We start from the raw sequence: 23046 nt of genomic DNA on the forward strand, positions 1-23046 counted from the left end.
CATCAGAGGGAGAAGCAGGCTCCATGCAGGGAGCCCAATGCAGGACTCGATCCCAGGACCCCGGGTCATGACCTGAGCCAAAGGCAGATGCTCAACCACTGAGCCACCCAGGCATCCCTATATTATGAACTTCTTCAAAGTTAGTGTCAGGGTCAGGGTTTGTCTGTGATAGTAAATATCCATACACAGAGCAGCTTAACAAAAGGCCACATCAAAATATTTATAGATTAAATATAGATTAAATCTATATGTATAGATTAAATATAAATTAAATATTTATATTTTTATAAATATAAAATTTATAGATAATTAATTTGATATACATTATATATCAAATAAGTGTAGATGTGTGCGTGTGTGTATATATATGTATATAGAATCTTTATCACTACCACCAAGTGATGTGTGTGGATGTGTATACATTTGTCTCATGGTTATCAGGGAATGAATTCATCCTGGTAGTATGGTGACTTACATGATACTTCTGACTCTCCTCTCAAAGACAGTAACTTTTTTGTGTGTGTGCACTTTCTCTACTTGGAATATGAAGTCTTATATGAATGTTTCAGAGAAGTTGAAGAAAACTTAAGTTCACTCTTAACCTATACTGATAGGCCACTTTGCCTTCTTTTTTTTTTTTTCTTTCTTTTTTTTTTCCAGAGGATCTTTTTATTTTAAGCTTTATTTTTCCTAGACTACCATAAGATGAAGGCTTTATGGGAGAGCAAAAACCAAACTGTACACAGGAAGCTGCTTATAAGGAGGAGCCCTCTGCCTGTGAATCTGTAGATTCTCGTCCCTGGCTGCACTGTGGTATCACCTGGGGAGCTTTTAAAAAGTGCTGAGGCCCAGACCCCATTCCTGTCCTGTTATATCCAAAATTTTGTTTGTAGGGCCTGGGTATAGTATTTGTTTAAGTTCCCACCATCCTGGAGCTGGGGTCTGAAGACTTTTCTATAAAGGGCCAGAGAGTAAATATGGCAGGCTCCCAGGGCCATACGGTCTCTGTGAGGCCTTGCGGCTGCAGTCTTAGATAATATGTAAATGAACGAGCAAGGCTATGTTCCAATAAAACTGTATTTACAGAAACAGATGGCAGACTTGATTTGGCCGCTGCTGCCTATACATCTCCAATCCCTGTTTTTACAGAATGAAATAACATTATTTCAGATGGCCAATGTGTGAAAACAACTTCTGATGGAACTCATGCCATCCGGCCCAGTCTTTATCACAGTCCCTGTGAATGGCAGAGGGTCTGAGAATAAGGCCCTTTGTGCTCTTTCTGTTTTCATCAAGGCTGCAGTAGAGAGAGCCAAGAAGTCAGTGTGAGGCAGTGAATTTGTCCAGCCTGGGTCCTTCCTGTCCTCACCACCGACCCGCATACATGCCCCACTTCTCTTCTCCAGGGTGTGACTCGGTGTGATAGGCCCAGCCTCCTCAGGACTGCCAGTGGGGCCATGCTCTGCTTTCCCAACCTGTCCTCCAGGCCCCCAAACCAAATCAGAACACCTCTGCTGACACTTAAACCTAGAATGGGGAAGCCACAGATCTTACAGTCTAGAAACAAATGCTGATACCCTGTTAGAGGGAAGATGACAAAATGCCCTACTAGAAGGAGCTATGAGGCCCTACTTAACACAGAGGGGCCTCTGGCAGGAGAACCTGTGTGTCTAGTAAAGAGGCATTCTTGTATGTGGTCAGCTATGATCATCGGAACATGGAGACTTTTTCTTTCTTCTTCTTTTTTTTTTTTTTTTTTTTAGGTGGACGTAGCTTTTCTTTCATCAACTATAAACTGAGCATAAAGTTAGCTTGGGGTTAATCTATAGAAAGAAACTTGCATGATTCCAAATATAAATGATTCAAGTGATACTTATTACTGTCCTAGCCCTTAGTATGAATACTTAATATGGGTTTTCTTTCATCCTGTTTATTCGGTACCCAGATTAGAATCAGGACACATCCTGATATTTCTTAACTTTGACTTTCACAGATACCCCCTTATTTTCTCTTTATTTTGCATCTTTTCTTCATTTTTGTTTCTCTGCAATTAAGACTTCATCCGTGTGAGTAAAATTCTAAGTCATCAGAATTTGGGGATTTAAGAGTCCTATTTTTTCCTTTTTTTTTTTTTTTAAGATTTATTTATTTATTTATTCATGAGAGACACAGAGAGAGAGGCAGAGACATAGCAGAGGGAGAAGCAGACTCCATGCAGGGGAACCTGATGCAGGACTCAATCCCAGGAACCCAGGATCATGACCTGAGCCGAAGGCAGATGCTCAACCACTGAGCCACCCAGGCATCTCTGTATTTTCCTTTGTACATCCTGAGTTAGAATGCTTTACACTTTAGGAATCTTGTGGGAGTCTTCTGAAAAGGATTTCTTTATCATTCAGCTACTTCCCCCTTTCTGAACCACTAGGGTACAGAAGAATTCAAACTGAGTGTCCTTAAAAAGTGTATTTGCCTGATATTCTCTTATTTTTCTTACCCCATTTAAGAAACAAACAAAAAATCAGATCAGAACCCAAGGAGAACACATCTCCAGTCTGAACTCTTTATTTCTAATCTGGGGCCCAATGTCTACCTGATATTTTGTAGGATGAAGTAGAACACAAATGAGAATATTTATGCACGTTAATCCCGTTTTTTGTTTTTCACTGTATTTTTCTTTCTTTTTCTTTTCTTTTCTTTTTTTTTTTCTTTTTTTTTTTTTTTTAAGATGATGGCCCTTGTTTAGGCTCTCGGAAGCCAGACCAGCCCTACGAATGGCTTTCCTACAAACAGGTGAGTTTCCTGGCTCTGTGGGTCCTCCTGCACGCTTTGGGGCTGAAATCTTGGAGTCCCTGACCATGAGGGCTGTATGGTTGCTGCAAAGTCTGTGTGCTAGGCCGACTCAGAGCTCTGAGGTAAACGTGCAGCATCCAAAGGGAGAAGTTTTATGCAAAGATTTGGGAAAAACTGGTTAAGTAGCTTAATTGGTCCAATTTGGACTTGAATTAAGTCCAAATGCACTTTATTCTAGAATTATGTGGCTGCATGGGGGAATTGAGCATGATTCTCAGATAACGTTCTAGAAATGTGCTTGAAGCAGGTGACTCTCCTCACAGAGCCCATGGCAGGGTAGAAATTCTCCTCTGCCTGGCAGGATACTAGACAAAGTTAGAATCCCTAATATAGAGTAACTTTCTCATTTTATAGAGGAGGGAAACATCCCCCAAGGAAAAGGATGGGACTTGCCCAGGGTCCGAGCTGGTTCGTGGCAGAAACAGGACCAGAAGTGAGGTCCACATCTGGTCTGTGGCTCTTCTGTGCATCGTATGAACCTGACCAACGTGGGACAGGTGTGATGTTGAACCCCAGGGCAGCCATGGCGAGCAGCACAGATGTTCAGGGGCGGCACCTGCTTTGCTGTATAAGCACAAAGGAAGCTGGGATCCAGTGTATTTATTCTTGTCCCTCCATAATCCCAACTGATCCACAGCTGCAGCTGCTTGATGACAGACATTGCTTTTCATGTTTGTCGTGATAACAGGGCAGCTTCTCCCCATGGAAGTAAGAGCCCAAGGGTGTCTGGGAGCCCCGATGTGTCCGCTCTTGCCTTTTGTTTCTAGCACAGCTGTCCAGGAAATAGCTCCCTGCTCTAGGGCCTGGTTGTCCTGTGGTTTCATGAATACAAATGAAATTCCTCCATCCATGTTTGGTGTGAGAGGTGCTCTGGGCAGTTGACGTGCTGGGGAGGATACGTGAGGGATTGTCCCGAGGAGCCCTGAGTAGCCCCAGAGCTCACTGGCCCTTCCCGAGACTGAAACACACTCCACGTTTCCTTCCATTCCCGCATCTGAGGACGAATGAAATGCAAAGGCTTTGCTTGGGTAGCTCTTGGTAGAGAGCAGAGAGGCAAAACAGGCTCCTTTCCTGTGAGAAAAGTGATGAGCTGAGTACCCTCAGGGACCAGAGGGATTTCACCACTTTAATTTTGCTTTACCGGAGACCTCCCCCTGCCCCCCAAAAAAAAGAGTTGCTGAGGTTCCTCATTTTCACAAGTGGTAGATAAACAGTTTATGTGTGTTGGACATGTAATGTTGCGCAGTGGTCTCAAGGCCTCACAGAGTCCCCAAGTGCTGCCTGGAGTCCTTCTGTTATATGCTGGAAGGAAGGCAAAAGACAAGTCCATGGCAGATTGGATTTTTCAAGGCAGATTGAAAATCACTGCAGTTTTTGAAGGTGTTAATCTGTGTTTTGCACATTTCAGCCAAAGGATGGTGAAGATTTCAAGCTAGAGTTGAAGGCAACTCTGGATTTGTACACTTGGTTAGGTCCTTTCCTCATCCTAGTGACTGACCTTTGTGGGGCTAGGAACCCCTTTGAGGTTTTCTGGAGAAAGGAATGGAGCCTCTTCCTAGAGATATAAATGCCTGTACCTTCTCCTAAGTAGCTCTGCAAACCATGGCAGCATTTCACGGGTTCCCATCCCTGACATGTGAGCAGAGGTTGTGAAACAGGCTGTGGGTGCAAAAACAATAAGCATATTCATGCCACCCGTGCCGTCACCTCACCTGGGTGAACTCTCATTCCCATAGGCAGAACGCGGTGGTACTATGTGCCAGGACCAACAGGGTTCTGGGCAGGAACAGGCGTGGCTCTATTCCCTACAGGCATGGGTGGGATTTCAAAGTGCTCTTGAGAATTCACTAACTGAAAATAAAGAAAATAATTCCAAATTTAAGATATAAAAAATTTTATTTATTTTGTAGTTAATTTAAGGTAGGAATGGGGAGAGACTGGGGGGCAGGTTTATAGTCCTCCCTAATTCATAAGAATCTACCTATTTTAACTTGCAATAATAGTGTTTGTTTTACTTATTAGTTTTACTTAAAACTCTTACAAGTTTTTTGAAGGTGTCCCCCCAGACTATTTCTGTGTTTATAGCAAATGACAAGTTTTGGCTGCATTGCTACTCTTCATAAATACAAATATAATAATAATAATAATAATAACAACAACAATAATTCTATATCCTTGTATTACTTTTATAATTCTATAAAACTAAAGTTTAAAATAGAAAAGTGTAAGAAGCCCTGACATCCAATGATCTGTGACCTGCAGCTGTTGGAATCCTCCGATTCATCTACTTTGCAGAAGGAGCCCTATGATCAGTTCTCTTTAATAGTGAGTTCTGGAGAATTGAGCCTTGTGTTTTACAAAAATGTACAACTAAAAGAATGCCTGTTTGCTCCTCTCTCCTCTGTGCGGTGCTGCTTGCTGGCCGAGGTGTTAGACACGGTTGTCACCCAGTGAGCTTTGTTCTTTGAGTTTGACCTGATTTTTCCTGTTTATTTTCCTCCCCATTTTAGGTGGCGGAGATAGCCGAGTGTGTGGGCTCAGCGCTAATCCAGAAGGGCTTCAAGACTGCCCCAGATCAGTTCATTGGCATCTTCGCTCAGAACAGACCTGAGGTATTGACCATTAGACACCAACTGTAGGCAGTTTGAGAGTTCTCAGATGTAAGAGCCAGTTGGGGTTCACACCTACCTTTGCTCAGGACACGATTTTGTGCTTTGATCTCTACTGAGAATATATCTCTGTATTATTCCTTAGAAAGTGACAGGAAAATCCACACCAGGGCCTCCTTGGCCCCTAATGTTAAGGGGGAGAAAAATCACTTTTTTGTTTATTGGTTTTCTTTTTTCTTTTTTTTTAAACCAGTTCCCAAAACAAAAAACTTAACAAGTTATTTGAACAGATAGCTAACAAAGAATCTTCTTACCTTAAGGCTTATTTATGTCTGTGATTAGAAAAATAGCCTCAATAAATTATGAAGAAACTTGGATACATTTTTGTCCATTGCGGACTCCCCTCTTTGCTTTCTGAAAGGTAGGAGCTTTCCCTCTGATCAGGTTACAAAGTTTAAAATACCATGGGCAGCAGGGAGAGTGCCTCACCGTGAGTCAGCCTTAATGTAGACGTGCTGTCCGGCTGGCTGTCAAGGTCCCTGCGTGCTGCTTCTGTAAACCCTTGCATGAAAGGTCAGTTTAAATGAGAAGCTCTTTTGGAGCTGTTGTATATGGTGCTAGTGAACAAATTAGCGGCATAATTTGGCTTGGAAAAATTCAAGCACTAAGCTTGAAGAAATTGAATTTATTCTTGCATCCAAAAGATGTGTTAGGACAATCCCTGGGCTACTGACTATTTTATAAATTAGATTTCCTGCAGTTTTCTATATTGGTAAGGGAAACACAGCAGTTTCCACAGCTGGACCACGACCAGGCTCATGAAATCTAGTTTCTTTCATTTCAAATAAAACTCATTCAAGTGAACACATCCCAGATTTTTGTGTTAGTGGAATTTTATCATGAATCTACCACAAGAACAGGTATTCCCTTACTTCACAGAGTAAGCTCCTTCCTATATTTATCAACTAGCTTAATAAATGTTTATTGAGCACCTGCTATATGCCATGCAGTGCGAGGCACCAAATCACAACAGTGACTTGGATCCTCCCTGAAAGGTACCATGTGAGGGAAGACCAGCCCATAAGCTGACGCTTTCCCTGTAGCGTGGTAAGGTGGACACAGGGGAAAAGGATTATGGGAGCTCAGTCAAGGAGGACTTCCTGGAGGTGGCCTCCCAGTGGAGTGTTGAAGGATATGAGGGTGGGGCAGCCAAGGGAATGTCAGGAACAGCCACCTGTTTGCATCAGGTGGCATGTCTCTTGGGGAATGAGGCATTTTACTATGGTAGAGCTTGGAGGGACAGGGAAGACAGGACCACATGTGCCACATGTACCCTGCTGACAGTCTTGGACCTGACCCCGTGTTCGTAGACTGAAATTGGTGCCAGGAAAGAAAAAGGAAAAAAAGAGGTCCAGGCCAAGTGAATGTGAGTGCGTCGTGCTTCCTTCCCACGGCAGCTAAGCCTTTATCTGGACTGCATATTGGGAGTACGGCGGGGGACCCGAGAGCTGCACCTGGAGATAATGGTGCCACCAAGGATTTTGAGTGAAAGGCTGATCTCGCCATGTTTGCCTCTCAGCAGATTAGTTGCCACATAGTTGATGAGTTTAGAGGCAAGGTGACCTGTTGCTATGCCACATCTTTCCTCCACCACTTTTCTGGAGAGATTTTGCCAACACGTTTCTCTTGTTACACAAGTGTGTCCCTCCTTCCCCAGTTCCCAGATCCTACTGCACACTGCTGCCAAGTTGATCTTTTTTTTTTTAAAGGTTTTATTTATTAATTTATGTGACAGAGAGCGAGCACAAGCAGAGGGAGGGGCAGAGGGAGAAGGAGAAGCAAGCTCTCCGCTGAGCAGGAAGCCCGAAGTGGGGCTGGATCCCAGGACTCTGGGATCATGACCTGAGCCAAAGGCAGACCCTTAACCGACTGAGCCACCCAGGCACTCCAGGCTGATCTTCCACAGACCCCAGAGCCCCTGTTTCTCTGAGAAGCCCTCAGAGGTTGTGCATTCCCTGGGGAATGGAGCCGGGCACCCGCATGGCCATGGGCTTCTCCTGCCCACCCGTGGCCTTCCCTGCCAGAGAATGTGTGCCGGCCAGAGTGCTCACCTGCTTTTGGTCGTGGAGTCCCCACTGTTGGAGTCTCCTTGGCTTTCTCTCCACCTGTCCAAACCAGGCTACCCTGGCAGAGGGTGAGCTCGGTTACCTTCCCTGCAAAGGTGGTCCCACTGTGGGCTTTGTCATGCGTGTGTCCCAGTCGGTCACTCTCCTGTATCGTTAATTATCTTTTCACACATTTGCCTCGATTCTTCCAGCAAATTGCTCTTTCCTTCTAAAAAGGGGGCAGGTGTTTGCTTTTCATTATGAGTCCCTCGTGGTGCCTGGCACATAGTAGGAGACACACAGATGTTAATTTTGCTACATCTAGTGTTTCCACTTTGTTTTTGTTTTTGTCTTTTTAAAGATTTTATTTATTTATTCATGAGAGACACAGAGAGAGAGGCAGAGACACAGGCAGAGGGAGAAGCAGGCTCTACACAAGGAGCCCAATGTGGACTCGATCCTGGGACCCTGGGATCATGCTCTGAGCCAAAGGCAGATGCTCAACTGCTAAGCCACCCAGGTGCCCCTAGTATTTCCACTTTGGATCTCTCTAGAGTGTGGTTCTCCTTGGAGTGGTTCTGTGATAACGTCTTATTTTCTCTCCACGGCCTTTACTGTTCATTTAGTGGGTGATCATCGAGCAGGGATGCTTTGCGTACTCTATGGTGGTCGTTCCCCTCTATGACACCCTTGGAACAGAAGCAATCACCTACATAATTAACAAAGGTATGTTTGTGGTCTCTGGGTGGACCTTGGCCTAGTTATCAGCTAGATTTGGTAACTTCACATTTATTATATTTGATTGATAGGGATTTTATGGGTTTTTTTTTTAAGATTTGATTTGATTGATTGATTGATTTTAGGGATGCTTGGGTGACTCAGTGGTTGAGCATCTGCCTTTGGCTTAGGGCGTGATCCCCGAGTCATAAGATCAAGTCCCACATGGGGCTTCTTGCTGGAAGCCTGCTTCTCCCTCTGCCTGTGTCTCTGCCTCTCTCTGTGTGTCTATCATGAATAAATAAAATCTTTAAAAATAAAAAAGTTTATTTGAGAGAGAGTGAGCAAGATAGAGAACGAGCACGTGCACACAGACAAGGGGTGGAGGCAGAGGGAGAGGGAGAAGCAGACTCCACACTGAGCAGGGAGCCCAACAACGGGACTCCATCCCAGGACCCCAGTTTATGACCTGAGGTGAAGGCAGATGCTTAACTGACTGAGCCACCCAGGAGCCCCTGGGATTTTATGTTTAAATGCACATCTATCTTTCTATTTAAAGACTATAGTCCTTAAAATGGTAATACCTGGTGTCAGGTATTACACAGTCAGGCTTTAAATATCTCAGAGCTCATCATTCTTCATTGTATCTCTTCCTTCCCAGCTGAACTCTCTCTGGTTTTTGTTGACAAGCCAGATAAGGCCAACCTCTTATTAGACGGTGTAGAAAATAAGTTAATACCGGGCCTTAAAATCATAGTCCTCATGGACTCCTATGGCATCGATCTTTTGGAACGAGGCAAGAGGTGTGGTGTGGAAATCCTAAGCATGAAGGCCATGGAGGTGAGTCACCCGGCCCATTTCTCTGATGGGTGTCCCTGAGGCTACTTTGGTTCAAATGTGGTATCCAGTGCTACCATGCAGTCCCAGCTCTGGTTGGTCCTCTCAGCAACCCATAAAAAATCAAAGAGTGGAAACTCCTGTCTCATTACTAGAAAGAAGAATTCTACGTGCGTGCCCCACTGTGAATTCATCACATCTTACAGAAAATACCGTCATAAAACAAGTTGCAATGCTCACATATTTATCCTAGAGTAGTGACAAGCCACACCAAGAAATGCAAATTTCTGATTCAGGTGGAGACTTAAGTTTGTATGTCCTTTTTAGGCCTTCATGCCACTTACTTACTGATTCGTCTCTAAAATGGAGCCAGCTACAGAAATCTGCCTCATTATTTTTTTTTCCCAAGTTGCTTTTATAGCGTCCTGGAAAATTTCCAGCATAAGGTGTTTGATTTGGTTTATTTTTATATTAAGTTTCTTAAGATTCACATTAATCAAAGCTTTAAAGGTAACCGTTCTAGGAGAATGAGTGGGGCCCATATTTAAATTGGTTGTTTGACATCATATCGTGTAAGAAGCTGATTCTCCCAGTTGGATTTGGATTAGATAGTTTAATCCCAAGAAGCTGGTAAGAGGAGGATCTTGTCAGGTACATATTACAGGAATAGGCTAAATACAGTAAGTTGTTCTCCTTCCGGAAACATTATAAATACTTTTCTGGAACTGTTACAAATAGAGTTTCAATTTTTATTTATACTTCTCCTTCCACAAGGAATTGGGGGATACAAGCTAGGACCTATGTAATACCTTTCTGGAGGGACTTAGGAGTCATTAGAGAAACTGATTCGTTCTGACAGAGCCTTTGCCTCACACGTGTACACACTCATACACACACGCACACGTAGCAGAGAAGCGGAGTCCGTAAGAACCCGTGTGCTGTACTGTTCACTTGGGCTTTTTGCTAGCTTTTTACCTAGCGTTTCCTCACACTTGCTTTTTCACTTACAATCACCGTTCACAATAATGTCATCTTTTTCCCCATCTTTCTTCCTCCTCCCTAACCCCACCACACAGACACACATACATGTGCACACACGTGCATGCAGGAATTTTTTGGTGTTTTTTGACTGCTCGTATAATGTCATTTTAAGATTTAAAAATTTAGGTAAGTGAAGATCATTAAAAATTTAGGTAAGTGAAGTTTCTATTAAAGGCTTTATTTTATAAAAGACATTGTTTTACACTTACCTGTGTAATAGGATTCATACTTGGTCTTTAAAAATTTTGTAAGCAAAAGGTTAATATTTAAGAAGTGAATTTAAAATTGGCTTTATGGTTGATCATATGATCAAGTTTATATTTATACATATTTTTATAGGATGAAAAAGAGAAAGATTGGCATTTGGAATTTTTACTTTTTTTTTGATATTTTATTATGAAATTTTCAGACATGCAAACAAGCTGGAAGAAATTGTACAGTAGACTGCCGTACACCTACCAAGTACCCTCCAGCTAGTGTTTTAATAATTTTGCTTCATCACTTACTTGTGCATCACTCATCCCTCCATTCATTCATGAATCTATTTTTTTAATGCATTTTCATTAAGTTATATTTTTTGCCCCCCATAAATTCTTTAGCATGCTAATCATTAACTAGAATTCAGTTTTTCTTCTGGGTAAAGTTTTTGGTTTTTGGTTCTGGTATTTGGAGCCTGAAGATAGCAAATCCATTATTTATTTATGGATGCTGTACTCTTTTTCTGTCTCTTTGTGTCTGTCATGAATAAATTTTTAAAAAAATGAAATTACCATTGCTTCAGCTCTTAGTTGAATTCTTTTTTTTTTATTTTTTTTTTTATTTATTCATGAGAGACACACAGAGAGAGAGGCAGAGACACAGGCAGAGGGAGAAGCAGGCTCCATGCAGGGAGCCTGACGTGGGACTCGATCCTGGGTCCCCAGGATCAGGCCCTGGGCTGAAGGCGGCGCTAAACCGCTGAGCCACCCGGGCTACCTCCCTCTTAGTTGACTTCTAATTGGACTTCACTGTTACTGTTTTGAATCAGTGGTCTGTTATATATATAATTTAAAATGTAATTAAGATTAAAAACAGTTTAAATCTGTATACTGGCCAGAAACTCCCTGAGTCCTGAGCACACTCATCAGATTTCCACTTAATTCTAGGCATGCTCGCTCCATATGCTCATTCAAGCCATTCAGTTTTAATAGGAAAGGAATATAAATAGTTCATTAAAGAAATTAATAGTAATTAAAGTGGCCACCGAGACGCCTTTGTGCAGTGAGCTGAAGAGCATCAAAATGAACCCCTGGTGGTGATGGGGAACTGGCCACTGGGAAATGCGCCCCTCAGAAATGAACCTGCTGCTCTTCATGTCCATTGGAGAGTGGTCTTCCATCTTTTGTCATAGCCTGTTTTATAATTGGAGGTTCCCAAATCTTTTTTTTTTTAACCCACTTCATGTGGGATACAGATATTTGAGCCTCTGGCAGGTAAATTTTTTCTCTCCAGACTGAAGAAGACACTAGTTATCTCGAATTGGGTGACCACATAGCCACGCTGTGCTCAGATTTCGGGAGAATGCAGAATATCTGCCGTTCTTTGGTTTGATAAAAGATTCTGATTCCTGTCTTTTGAGTAAATCCTGTTTCAGAGGCCAGTCCTAATACCATTTATATGGTTCTATGTATGAGAGAAGACAACTGGACAACAGCTTCTGAGAACAAGGCATAAATATTTCACTTCTGGTTCATTAAACTTGCCAGTCTCTTTCATTGGAAGTGTCTCCTGGCTTTGAGGCAGCTCAAAGTGAGTCCCACGGTAAAGTCAACTTGAAGCGACTGGATGTCGCCTCACTCTCTACATTTAGAAAATGTTTCCATTCAAGATTTCTTTTTTCTTTCTCTTCTCCTTAAGGACCTGGGAAGAGCCAACAGACAGCGGCCCAAGGTAGGTTCACAGTGTCAGCGCCCCTGGTACAGCCCTTGCAATAGCTGTTTGTCTCCAAGACTAGTACAGATCTTGGGGGTTAGCTAATGGCTTACGGTCTTCTGACTTAGACTACCTTTGTTGTGTTGTTGGGTTTTTTTTATGTGCTGTAGCCCCCTGCACCTGAAGATCTCGCAGTAATTTGTTTCACCAGTGGAACTACGGGTAAGTTTTTACATGCATCTGCCTCTGAGTGGCCTCTGGAGGTCTGTACCCCCTGCTCCCTTCCTTGGATGGCGGCCTGGCAGGTGACTTAGTTGAACTACATACAAGTGGATCAAAAGAGGAAAGATGAGGGTTCAAGTGCTCTTTCCTTGTCACCATGTCAGGCTTCTCAGAATCTGAGCATGTCGTGTATGTACTCAGACACTTACGGAAGGCGACAGTAGATTCCTCCCATTTCCTGGGACAAACTGACCTTGTATTTCCAGAAATAAAAATCCCTGCGTTTTCTCCCCTACTGCTATGCACACCCTCTAAAAGTCACCCGTGTTAAAAATAAATAATAAATAAAATAAAATAAAAGTCACCCGTGTTAATAAAGGTCATTGAAAAAAATAAAAACGGTCATTGAAGATAAGAAGTTCCATAGAAAGGTTGCAGATTGTTCGGGAATTTAAGGACTCCAACATTTGGCTGTCCGGAGTATGCCTAAGGCTAGAGGCTCTGGAGACCCCAGTTATACAGGGTTCTGGGCTTCCTTAATTTCTGTCACTTTGGGATGAACTTTGTTTAACTTTGTTCTGCTCATGTGTGTTCCTCAGGCAACCCCAAAGGAGCAATGATCACTCATCGAAATATAGTGAGCGATTGTTCAGCTTTTGTGAAAGTTACAGAGGTAAACTTTTGGGATATTGTCATCTTTCTTCATGTTCATTGGTTGGCATTAGGCCTCAAGAACGAGAGTGGTAAAGGCAGCACCCCGTGCAAGGGTCATGCTGTATTTGGAGCACCATTTGAAATAGAGTTAAGATCTGAGCTTTAGTACGGTCCTGCTCTCAAATAGTTTTCCTTGTGGACCAAATCTCCAGCTCCAGCTGGAGCCCGCAAAACTGAAATGACAGACAGTAATTATTAACAACTTTTTAGGGTACAACTTAATTTGGATACTGCCCTGTAAATGTTTCTAGGAAAGGAGCAAGAAGAAATGACTCTCGTGTGCTTTTTATTTACCATTCCAGTGTGGGGAAGATACTTTCTTTTAAGTAGACAGATGAAATGTTAAATGCTACGCAGAAGGTTTCTGAATTATCCTTTTTTATTAAAGTCGATTGAACTTGCATTGTATGAGAATGCCTTGAACTTTAGTTGGTTCCCTGTAATCTGAAAGTTTGCCCACCTAGTGTCCCAGTCCACCGGGCTGCCGTAACGGAATCACACAGGCTTGAGTGGCTTTAATGACAGATATTTATTTTCTCATGGTGCGGGAGGCTGGAAGTCCATGATCAAAGTATCAGCAAACTCGGTTGCTGGTGAGGGCTTTCTTCCTGGCATGTAGCTAGCCGCCTCCTCACTGTGTCCTTCCCTGCCCTTTACTCTGTGCACCTGGAGAACGAGAAAGGGGTTTCGGGTGTTTCTTCAGCTGCTTCCAAGGACACCAGCCCTATTGGATCAGGTCCCCACCCTATGACTTCATTTCATGAGTTACTACCTGAGTTACCTCCCTAAGGGCTCCATCTCCAAATCCAGTTACATTGGGGTTTAGAGATTTAGCATGAATTTGGGGGAGGAGGGGAGATATAATTTGATCCACAGCACCAACGGTGTATTTTGAACTTGAGTTTTAGGAAAGGTACTTCTTGAACAATATAATGCCTTTCCCTCAGATCCTTTGCATGTTATATAATTTGCCTTTGCAGTCTCTAGGAGGGTTCTTCTGTAGGCCCTGATTTTCCTAACGGGAGCCTGGGCGTAATGGTTTTGGGGAATGCACATCTTTGGTGGTTACAGAAGGCCTGTCTCACTCTCGCCTATATCCATACTTTCCTAGTCCCAAATACCTTTTTTTGGCATATACTTTGTAAACAGAATTCAACATTTAGTACCTCATCTAAGCGGAATTTAAGTTTCCTAATTAATTAGCCTTCAAAGAAAACTTAAAATACACTAGTGGCTCGCTAAGGCAAATGATTACAGACTTTATTCAAAATGAATTATGAATGCCTGTCAAGGGCATTCTCAACTTTGTAAAACTTCTAATCTTGCTAATGCACGTTTTGGGGATGCCAAATCAGAAAATTGATATGTGCAGAAATTACGGAGCCTGGCTTCTCATTACATAATGTTTCCTTGCTGAGATGTACTAATTGGGATGCGAATCACACTTGAATAAGATTAATCTAAGATTATGGCATGTTCAGGCTATATCACGTGCCTGAGCAAACCCAGCTCAGGACTGATGCTTTCATCTGTCACCGCGTTATTATGAAGGACGGCCAGCTTCCACGCGGGGATGGGCACAGCCCGGAAGCAGTTGCACAGGCACCTAATGGGGCCTTCATTCCCTTGTCGGTGTGGCAGCAGCTGCTGTAGGCAGCCCCTGCTTTGGCCAGAATTCTTTATGTTAATAATATGAACATTCCCTGCAAACCCTCACCAGTGCCTGGCCTTAAGGAAAACCCATTCTTAGCCTTGAAATGGAAACCAGATGTCCAGCTCAGTGTAGATGCAGACCTCCATCACAATCAGCATTTTATAGGAGGGGCTGCGAGATCAGAGCTCGCACTAAACAGATCGAGATGTTGTTTTCATGGGGTAAAGTAGGCCGTTCAGGTAAAGATGTCAAACTACAATACTCAAAGTGCATTTATACCACAAATGAAAAAGACTTGGAAACCAGTTTCTCTTACCTTCTCTCTTCCTTTTCCTTTACAACATAATATGCTGTTTTATGTTGGAATAGATCTATTTCCTTTTTTTTTTTTTTAAGATTTTATTTATTCATGAGAGACACAGGCCGAGGGAGAAGCAGGCTCCCTGCTGGAGCCTGATGTGGGACTTGATCCCAGACCCCAGAATCACACCCTGAGCCAAAGGCAGACTCTGAACTGCTAAGCCACCCAGGCGTCCCAAGAATAGATCTATTTCCGCAACATAAAATGCTATGCTATGTTGGAATGGACCTTTAATTTCTTACTTAAGGTGAAATGGAGCTTGCTGGGCAGCAGGGTACCATACCTTCGAAATACTAGATGATTAAAGCACATGATCCCTCGATATTCCAATTTGGACAAAAGTTGCCTGATTTTGACTAAAAGCCCCAAGCTGGTGTACTTTAACGTGAGGCATGACCTCCACTCTAATGGAACGATTAAAGTATTAAAGTATTGCTTTTCATTTCATCCTTTGGTGAGAAATGACCACAGGTGATAAGCAAAAGCTGTTTCTATGTAGTATTAAGGTATTATGTGCTCTCTGAAATAAAACGTGAAATTACTGGGAATCTAATGCTTTTCTGCTTGCTGATGTCTTTGCTTACAGAACATAATCAGTCCTTCCCCAGATGATACTTTGATATCTTTCTTGCCTCTCGCCCATATGTTTGAAAGAGTTGTAGAGGTAGGCCTTGTTTTGTGGGTTTTTTTGTGCTTGCTGGCTTGTTTGTGTTCTGCTAAGTTATTGTGTTTTACAGAAAGTACTTGCCTTGAATGCCAGTGACACACACATATCGTTTTTACCACTTGCACACATGTATGAGCAGCTCTTGCAGGTAAGTTTCTTGTGCAGACTGTCCTCCCTAGAGAGCATTCTTTGCTCAGCCCCATTGTAGAAATGGGACCGGTCACTTAAAAAAGTATAAATGTTGGTGGGGGGAGTCTGCGTATTTGAACTTTAGTCACTCATTTTTAAGTTGGAAGCTCAGACTTTTGAAGGATGTGCTCATGAGCACAGTTGCAGAAAGACTAACTGGGAGGCAGTGGCGATGGCGGCGGTGAGAGGATGAACAAGTTCGACACGTTGAAAGATGATGACAGTGGGGACCATGATCAGAATGAAGAAAACAGCACACAGAAAGATGATGAGAAGGGAAAAACGGAATGAGACAAAAGTCAGGGCAGCAGTAAGAGGAAGGCTGTTGTCCCTGGGCCAGCAGAGCATCCCCTGCAGTACAACTATACTTTCTTGTCTCCAGAAGAACCTCCGGCTGTCCCACCAGCTCACAGAGCTATGAACAGAATATCAAACAGATTGGCACCTTTGCCTCTGTGGAGCAGTTCTGGAGGTTTTATAGCCACATGGTACGTTCCGGGGACCTGACAGGCCACGGTGACTCCCATCTCTTCAAAGAAGGAATTAAGCCCATGTGGGAGGATGACGCAAATAAAAATGATGGCAAGTGGATTGACTGCGGAAGGGCGTGGCATCCCATTGCTGGGAGAATCTTATCCTGGCCATGTTGGGTGAACAGTTCATGGTTGGGGAGGAGATCTGTGGGGCTGTGGTCTCTGTCCGGTTTCAGGAGGACATTATTTCAACATGGAATAAGACTGCCAGTGACCAAGCAACCACAGCCCGCATCCGGGATATGCTTTGGCAAGTGCTTAACCCACTTCCCAACACCATTATGGAGTACAAAACCCACACCGACAGCATCGAAATGCCAGGCAGGCTGGGCCCCGAAAGGCTCCTTTTTCAAAACCTCTGGAAGCCGCGGTTGAATGTGCCATGACCCTCTCCCTCTCTGGATGGCACCATTATTGAAGCTGGCATCATCGGAGTCTCTTGTTCTGTTGGCGTGCTACCTGGAAGATCCTTCTCTCCTGGACAAGAGGAATTGGAAGAGCATTTTATGTTTTAAGAACAGGCTGATATGCAGCAGCTACAACAACAGCTGAGATCACTTAATAAATGGTGCTAAACTTAAAAAAAAAAAAAGACTAACTGCGAAGGTAGAATTTTTACAGACACCATCCTACAAAGACTCATAAAGCTTCTGCCTCTGTAAAAAGCCTCTCTTCATTGTGCTTGTTCATGATGCACAGTTTGGCTTAAGACTCGCTTTTTTCACCAGTATTCTAAGCACCTTTGAAAAAGCAGGATGACCTTTTTTTTTTTTTCTTAAAGATTTTATTTATTTATTCATGAGAGACACAGAGGCCGAGACATAGAGGGAGAAGCAGGCTCCCCACTGAGCAGGATGCCCAACATGGGACTTGATCCCAGGACCCCAGAATCATGAATTGAGCCAAAGGCAGACGCTCAACCACTGCACCACCCAGGTGCCCCAAAGTCTGATGATCTTTAGCTGACCTTGACCTGGGCTCCTGGTATACAACCATGTGACAAGAATCATCTCTTTTGTTTCTCGGACAATTTTGGATCATATACTTCTAGGAAAAATCAGAGGGTACCATTCATTCATTCAACAAATATTTATTGAGCATCAGCTATGTGCCAGGCACTGTGCTAGGTGTCAGTGACCTAGACTAATCGGGAGGTGACTAATGGAGAGCAAGTGGCCCTTTGATTGGCTGCTGGCCTGTAGGATGCACTTACCCTAAAGGATCAACAGCCACGAGATCCTGTCTTCCATCTGTTCCCTCTGCTACTGCACACCTCAGGGGATCTTGTGAGTTTCCGAAGCAATCTCAAAATGAGTTGATAATGGACCATATATATCTAATTGCAGTTTTGGAAGTGTGCCTGGGAGGCAGGCCACCCTGAACAAAAACCCCCTCCTCCCCAGCTTGAATTTTTAAACCATAAACCATGGTGTACTGTTCTAGTGGCTTCTGCTTTCAAGCCTTGAGATCATTTGTACTTCCGTGGCATCATCTTTTGAATCTCTCTTTCTTTTTAAAATTTAAAATAGGCAGACTGTTTGTCAAGTGCATATGGCTTCCGGGTGCAATTTGCATCGGACAGGAACAAATCTATGCAGTAGATTATAGCCGAATGTCAAGCCACTCTGGCGTTTGATGCCCCAGTGTCTCAATGGCAACGTAGTCAGTGGCTTCTCAGAAATTTTTTGTTAGATTCAGATCTTTAAAATCTTTAATTTTTAAATTAAAGACACTTCAATAAGTTTGGTAAGTAGCTGGGTTTGCAAGGAGCTAAGTTTTTGTTTTGAGAATAAATTAGGCCTAAAGTTTCCAGGAGAGTAAAATATTTGGGTTACATAACACCATGTCGATTCATTCACCAGCTATTTATCATAAAGCTAAAACAGCAGAAGCTCCATGATCACCACTAAAAACAACATAGTCAGGTTTCTTACCAGCTTCTTTATCTTCAGGATGATCAAGAGAAACACTACACTTTGATGTTGTGCAATGACCAGGGAATGCAAGAACATATTTTGAAAAGCTGCCTACATATAGGAACTTCAAGATTTCTAGAAACTAGTCCGAAATGCTAAAACGGAAACTTTGTGTGTCTGTGTGTATGTTGTGCAGTCCCTGCTTTGATGATGACATGTGGGTTATTTTTGTTCACTGCCCTAGTGTGTAATGCTGTGTCATGGAGCTAAAATAGGATTTTTCCAAGGAGATATCAGGCTGCTTATGGATGACCTCAAAGCACTTCAACCCACAATCTTTCCTGTGGTCCCTAGACTGCTGAACCGGATGTTTGACCGAGTAAGTTCCAAGCACCAGATTGGGGGCAGAGCCCTGGACCTGGAGTCCGAGACTCCAGTTTGAATTGGGGCAGCCAGGTACCTTCTGTACTCCCGGTCTCGCAGAAGAGCAGTTTACCTCAGTGAGCCCTTGTAAGGATCATGAGAGAAAACTTGTGAACGTACTTTGTAAACTGGAAGGCCCAATACAGGTGTGATATGGGAGGTCATATTATTTGTACATAAACTCTTTGCAGCCTCTGTTTTCCCGTCTGCATGGTGGACTGTTACCTCCTCCCCCTGCTGCGTAGCTCATAAAGTCACTAATTGCATCACATGAGAACAGTATCTATAAAAAGGTCCTATAAATTATAATGTCCATGCACGTGTAACGTTACTTACTTAGCCACATGGAAGGAAGTGATTATGCTAAGCCAGGGTCAGAGAGAATGCCAGCCTCCTCCATGGAGAGGTCACTGTGGCATGGAGCACACACCCCGGGCAAGACCAGTGGGTGGCATGAGCAGCCAGTCTTCAGGATAAATTTGGAGTGGGAAGTTTTCATGCCCTTTGTTGTAATACAGGGCTTCTGTTACTAAGTGTGAGTACCTTCTCTCTCTCTCTCTCTCTCTCTCTCTCTCTAGTGGTCCTTTCAAAAAACTATTTAAAAACAACTTGACTGAGATAGAATTCACATTCCATATAATTTACCCATTTGAAGTGTGAAATCCAAAGATTTTTAGTATATTCACAGAGATCTGCAGTCATCACCGCAGCCCATTTTTATCACCTCAGAAAGAAACACTCTATCTGCCCTGTAGCAGTCCTTTCCTCCCCTCCACTCCCAGGCAAAATGGATCTACTGTTTGAATCTATACATGCCCCAATCCAGACTCTCCTATGAATGGAATCACGTACCGTGTCCTTTGTGACTGGCTTCCTTCAAAGGTTCATCCATGTGGTAGCATGTGACAGTACTTCAGTACTTCATCCCTTTTAGCGGCCAAGTAACATTCCACTGTATGGATAAAACGCATTCATTTATCCTTTCATGCGTTGGTGGGTATTTGGGTTGTTGTCACTTTTTGGCTATTATGCGTAATGATGCTATGAGCGTTCATAGACAGGTGTCTGTGTGGACATGTGTTTTCATTTCTCTTGGGTACTACCTAGGTGCGCAGTTGCTGAGTCACACAGTAATTCTGTGTTTAAGTATTTGAGGGAACTACCAGTCTGTTTTCCAAAGCAAGTGCGCCATATTGCCCACCCTGCAGCTCCCATCATCGAGCTGTGGATGAGGGCTCCAGTTTCTCCACATCTTCACCAACACTTGTTAGTATCTGACTTTTTGATTTGAGCCATCCTAGTCATTTTGAAACCTTCTTTTTTTTTTCTTGACTCGTTAGATTTTTGGGCAGGCAAACACCACGCTGAAGCGATGGCTACTGGACTTTGCCTCCAAGAGGAAAGAAGCAGAGCTTCGCAGTGGCATCATTAGGAACAACAGCCTGTGGGATAAACTCATCTTCCACAAGATACAGGTGACAGATTCACAACTGTTGTTTGCAGCGTAAACTAATTTGGGCTTCAGAGTTTCTATGAGGGCTCTTTTTTAAAGTGAGGCATGAAGGTGAGAGAGACTGGCACATTTTTATTAATTCTGGCACATTTCTAAAAGTTAAGGACAAAGCCCCTGTGTACATACCTCAGTATGCCACACAAATCTGAACAACACAGTGACACTGGAGGGCAGAAGAGGAGCCAGGTTATTAGAGCCTTTGTAATTTTTTTTTTTAAGTTGATTTATTTATTTGAGAGAGAACCTCAAGCAGACTCTGTGCTGAACATAGAGCCCAATGCGAGGCTTGATCTCACGACCCTGAGATCATGATCTGAGCTGAAATCAAGAGTCAGATGCTTAACCGAGCCACCCAGGGGCCCTGAGCCTTTCTAATTTTTTTTCATTTTACTTTCCTTTTTGAAACAAGTATGTTACTCTTGATGTCATTTTTTAAGACACGAGTGATAAATAATATGGAATAATAATACTATGTCCAAAAAAAAAAATCTCCCCAAATTGTGCTTGCCCCCAAATCCACTACACTCTTGTTCTAATTCCTTAAAAATATGTGCAGGTAGAGGCGTTGGCTTGTTTTTCATACCCCATTGAGAGAGAAGGGTGTAGCTTCAGGTGGAAACCAGCTCCAGGGCAGCCCAGGTGGCTCAGTGGTTTGGTGCCAACTTCCACCCAGGGCGTGATCCTGGGACCTGGGATCGAGTCCCACATCAGGCTCCCTGCATGGAGCCTGCTTCTCCCTCTGCCCGTGTCTCTGCCTCTCTCTCTCTCTCTCTCTCTCTCTCTGTCTCTCATGAATAAATAAATAAAATCTTTAAAAAAAGAGAAACAAACACACAAACAAGCCAGCTCCAGCCAGGCCTTCCACTTTTGAACGCCTGTGAGTTCTCTGGGCGAGGGTGACGCCTGCGGAGAAGGAGCTGGTGGACCAGGGCAGTGGGTTCCCAGCAGGGGAGGGGGTCTTTGGGCGGCCCTCGGACCCTCACGCACCCCTCTCCTTGCCTTGTTAGTCGAGCCTGGGAGGAAAAGTCAGGCTGATGATCACAGGAGCCGCGCCCGTGTCCGCCACCGTGCTGACGTTTCTGAGAGCAGCGCTCGGCTGTCAGGTGAGGTGGGCGTCGCCACGGCTGATTGTCTCAGGGCCTTTTCAAGCCCAGACATCTCCTTTCCGGAAGTGATCCTTAGGCGCATGGACTTCATGTTGGTTTGGAAGGCCTTGTTATTCCCCAGTTGCCCAGGGACAAGAGTGTGTGTCCATCTCTTACCCTTGGCAGGAGAGGATGCGTCCGTGGCTACCATGGACCATGTAATCTCCTCTCTGGTAAAGATCCAAACATGGAACTTGCCTTTAATCAGGCCCGAGGGCATGGGGCTGGGTGGCAGGTGACCAGCTGGCCTGCAGATCCCACGGGGGACCCGCCTTAAAGGGGGCGGGGAGGCAGCAGAGACTGGGTGACAGGATGTGTGTGCGGCCCAGCAGTGAATGGGCAGACCAAGGGGCTCCTGGGTGGGCCGTGCACGCTGTGACCTGCCAGGTCGTGTCCCTGTCCCCACCGTCGCCTGTCCGCAGGAGGGTAAATAGCAGACGGCCACAGGCAGCGGCTGAGGTCGGGTGCTGGGGTGACAACATTTGGCCATAGTGGCAGGAGTGTGGAACAGATTCACCACACAGAGCATTTAAAAAGAGGTGTCTCACGGCCAGCTGTTCCTCGGGAGCAAGTAGAACTTACCGATCGGTGTCCTTACTAATGTCTGTCTCCAGTTTTATGAAGGCTACGGACAGACGGAGTGCACTGCCGGCTGCTGCCTGACCGTGCCGGGAGACTGGACAGCAGGTAGGGACGCTCCTCCTGGCATCTCGGGACGCCACCAGCAGTTGCTGGAACTGGGTTCATCACTGGCTCCCTGGCCAGCATGAGCTCTGTGTCCCGGGTGACCAGGCCTCGGGGCGGGCAGCCTTGTAAATCGGGGATGCTCGTGGAGGAGCACGTGCACTGGGGGGCCCCGGCTGTCAAGCGGGTGACGGTCAGGATCCCCCAGATTCCGACGCAGGCCGCTGAGGGGCTGATCCCTTTTCACCAGGTTCAGAACGTTTGGCTCCATCGAGCTTTCCGGGAATTGGTCGGGGTCTCGTTATTTGCTGGCAGACGTGACTTGAGTTTACACTGGGCGCTGTGCTAGGGGTTGAGGCCACAGAGAGAAAGAACAAGTCGTTGCTCCACAAAGGCACGAAGAGGGGCAAAAACAAAAATAATCCATTGAGCAGCCATCCTGGACAAGGTTCTGTGTTCGGTGCCTAAGACGTGCCTCAAGTCCATTTCATCCCAGCAGCATGTCCCTGTGACATAAGTCCTGTTACCTCTGAGAGGAAATGATTGTTGGTTAAAAAGCTTGTAAACCATATATAAGAATTTGCACAGCATTAGTGCTTCGGAGCCAGGATTGCAACCCAGATCTGGCTGCAAAGTTTCTGCGCTTTCCTCTCTGGCACGCTGGTGGTACGTTCCACACTCTGAGAAGCGAACTCCACCCATTGATTTAGTATAGGACAAATATGAGCACTATCTAGAAACATGGATTCTCTTGCCCACACCCTCGTAACCCAGTTCTGCTGGGACTCAGACTAACAGTCCCAGAACCTTCTTCATGGTTTAATTTTTAACCCCTCGTTCCTTACCAGCCTCGAAAATTCAGAACAGTGATCACCTTATGCAAACATTACAAAAACGTAGGAGGAATTATTTGTGATGCTCTTAAAACCTATCTAACTTGTGTTCTTTTTTTGTT

At 44.2% G+C, this 23046-nt stretch overlaps 1 protein-coding gene and 1 pseudogene across 23 annotated transcripts in view; both read left to right on the plus strand.

The window, feature by feature from the left end:
- ACSL1 (acyl-CoA synthetase long chain family member 1) overlaps nucleotides 1–23046 on the plus strand; it is a 69735-nt gene that overhangs the window by 39191 nt on the left and 7498 nt on the right. For 12 of the 23 annotated variants that reach the window (XM_072763780.1, XM_072763782.1, XM_072763785.1 and 9 more), the window contains 12 exons: nucleotides 2726–2790; nucleotides 5361–5462; nucleotides 8191–8290; nucleotides 8943–9121; nucleotides 12056–12088; nucleotides 12241–12292; nucleotides 12892–12965; nucleotides 15759–15836; nucleotides 18571–18705; nucleotides 20090–20224; nucleotides 21270–21365; nucleotides 22022–22094. In XM_072763780.1, coding sequence (XP_072619881.1) covers nucleotides 2726–2790; nucleotides 5361–5462; nucleotides 8191–8290; nucleotides 8943–9121; nucleotides 12056–12088; nucleotides 12241–12292; nucleotides 12892–12965; nucleotides 15759–15836; nucleotides 18571–18705; nucleotides 20090–20224; nucleotides 21270–21365; nucleotides 22022–22094 — 1122 coding nt within the window. Of the gene's footprint in view, nucleotides 1–2725; nucleotides 2791–5360; nucleotides 5463–8190; nucleotides 8291–8942; nucleotides 9122–12055; nucleotides 12089–12240; nucleotides 12293–12891; nucleotides 12966–15607; nucleotides 15686–15758; nucleotides 15837–18570; nucleotides 18706–20089; nucleotides 20225–21269; nucleotides 21366–22021; nucleotides 22095–23046 lie in introns of all 23 variants that reach the window. The other 11 variants (XM_072763781.1, XM_072763789.1, XM_072763792.1 and 8 more) reach the window with 1 other exon arrangement.
- LOC112934794 (eukaryotic translation initiation factor 4E type 2 pseudogene) lies at nucleotides 15928–17030 on the plus strand (annotated as a pseudogene).

The sequence above is a fragment of the Vulpes vulpes genome, chromosome 7 (genome assembly GCF_048418805.1).
Source record: "Vulpes vulpes isolate BD-2025 chromosome 7, VulVul3, whole genome shotgun sequence".
NCBI classification, from domain to species: Eukaryota; Metazoa; Chordata; class Mammalia; order Carnivora; family Canidae; genus Vulpes; species Vulpes vulpes.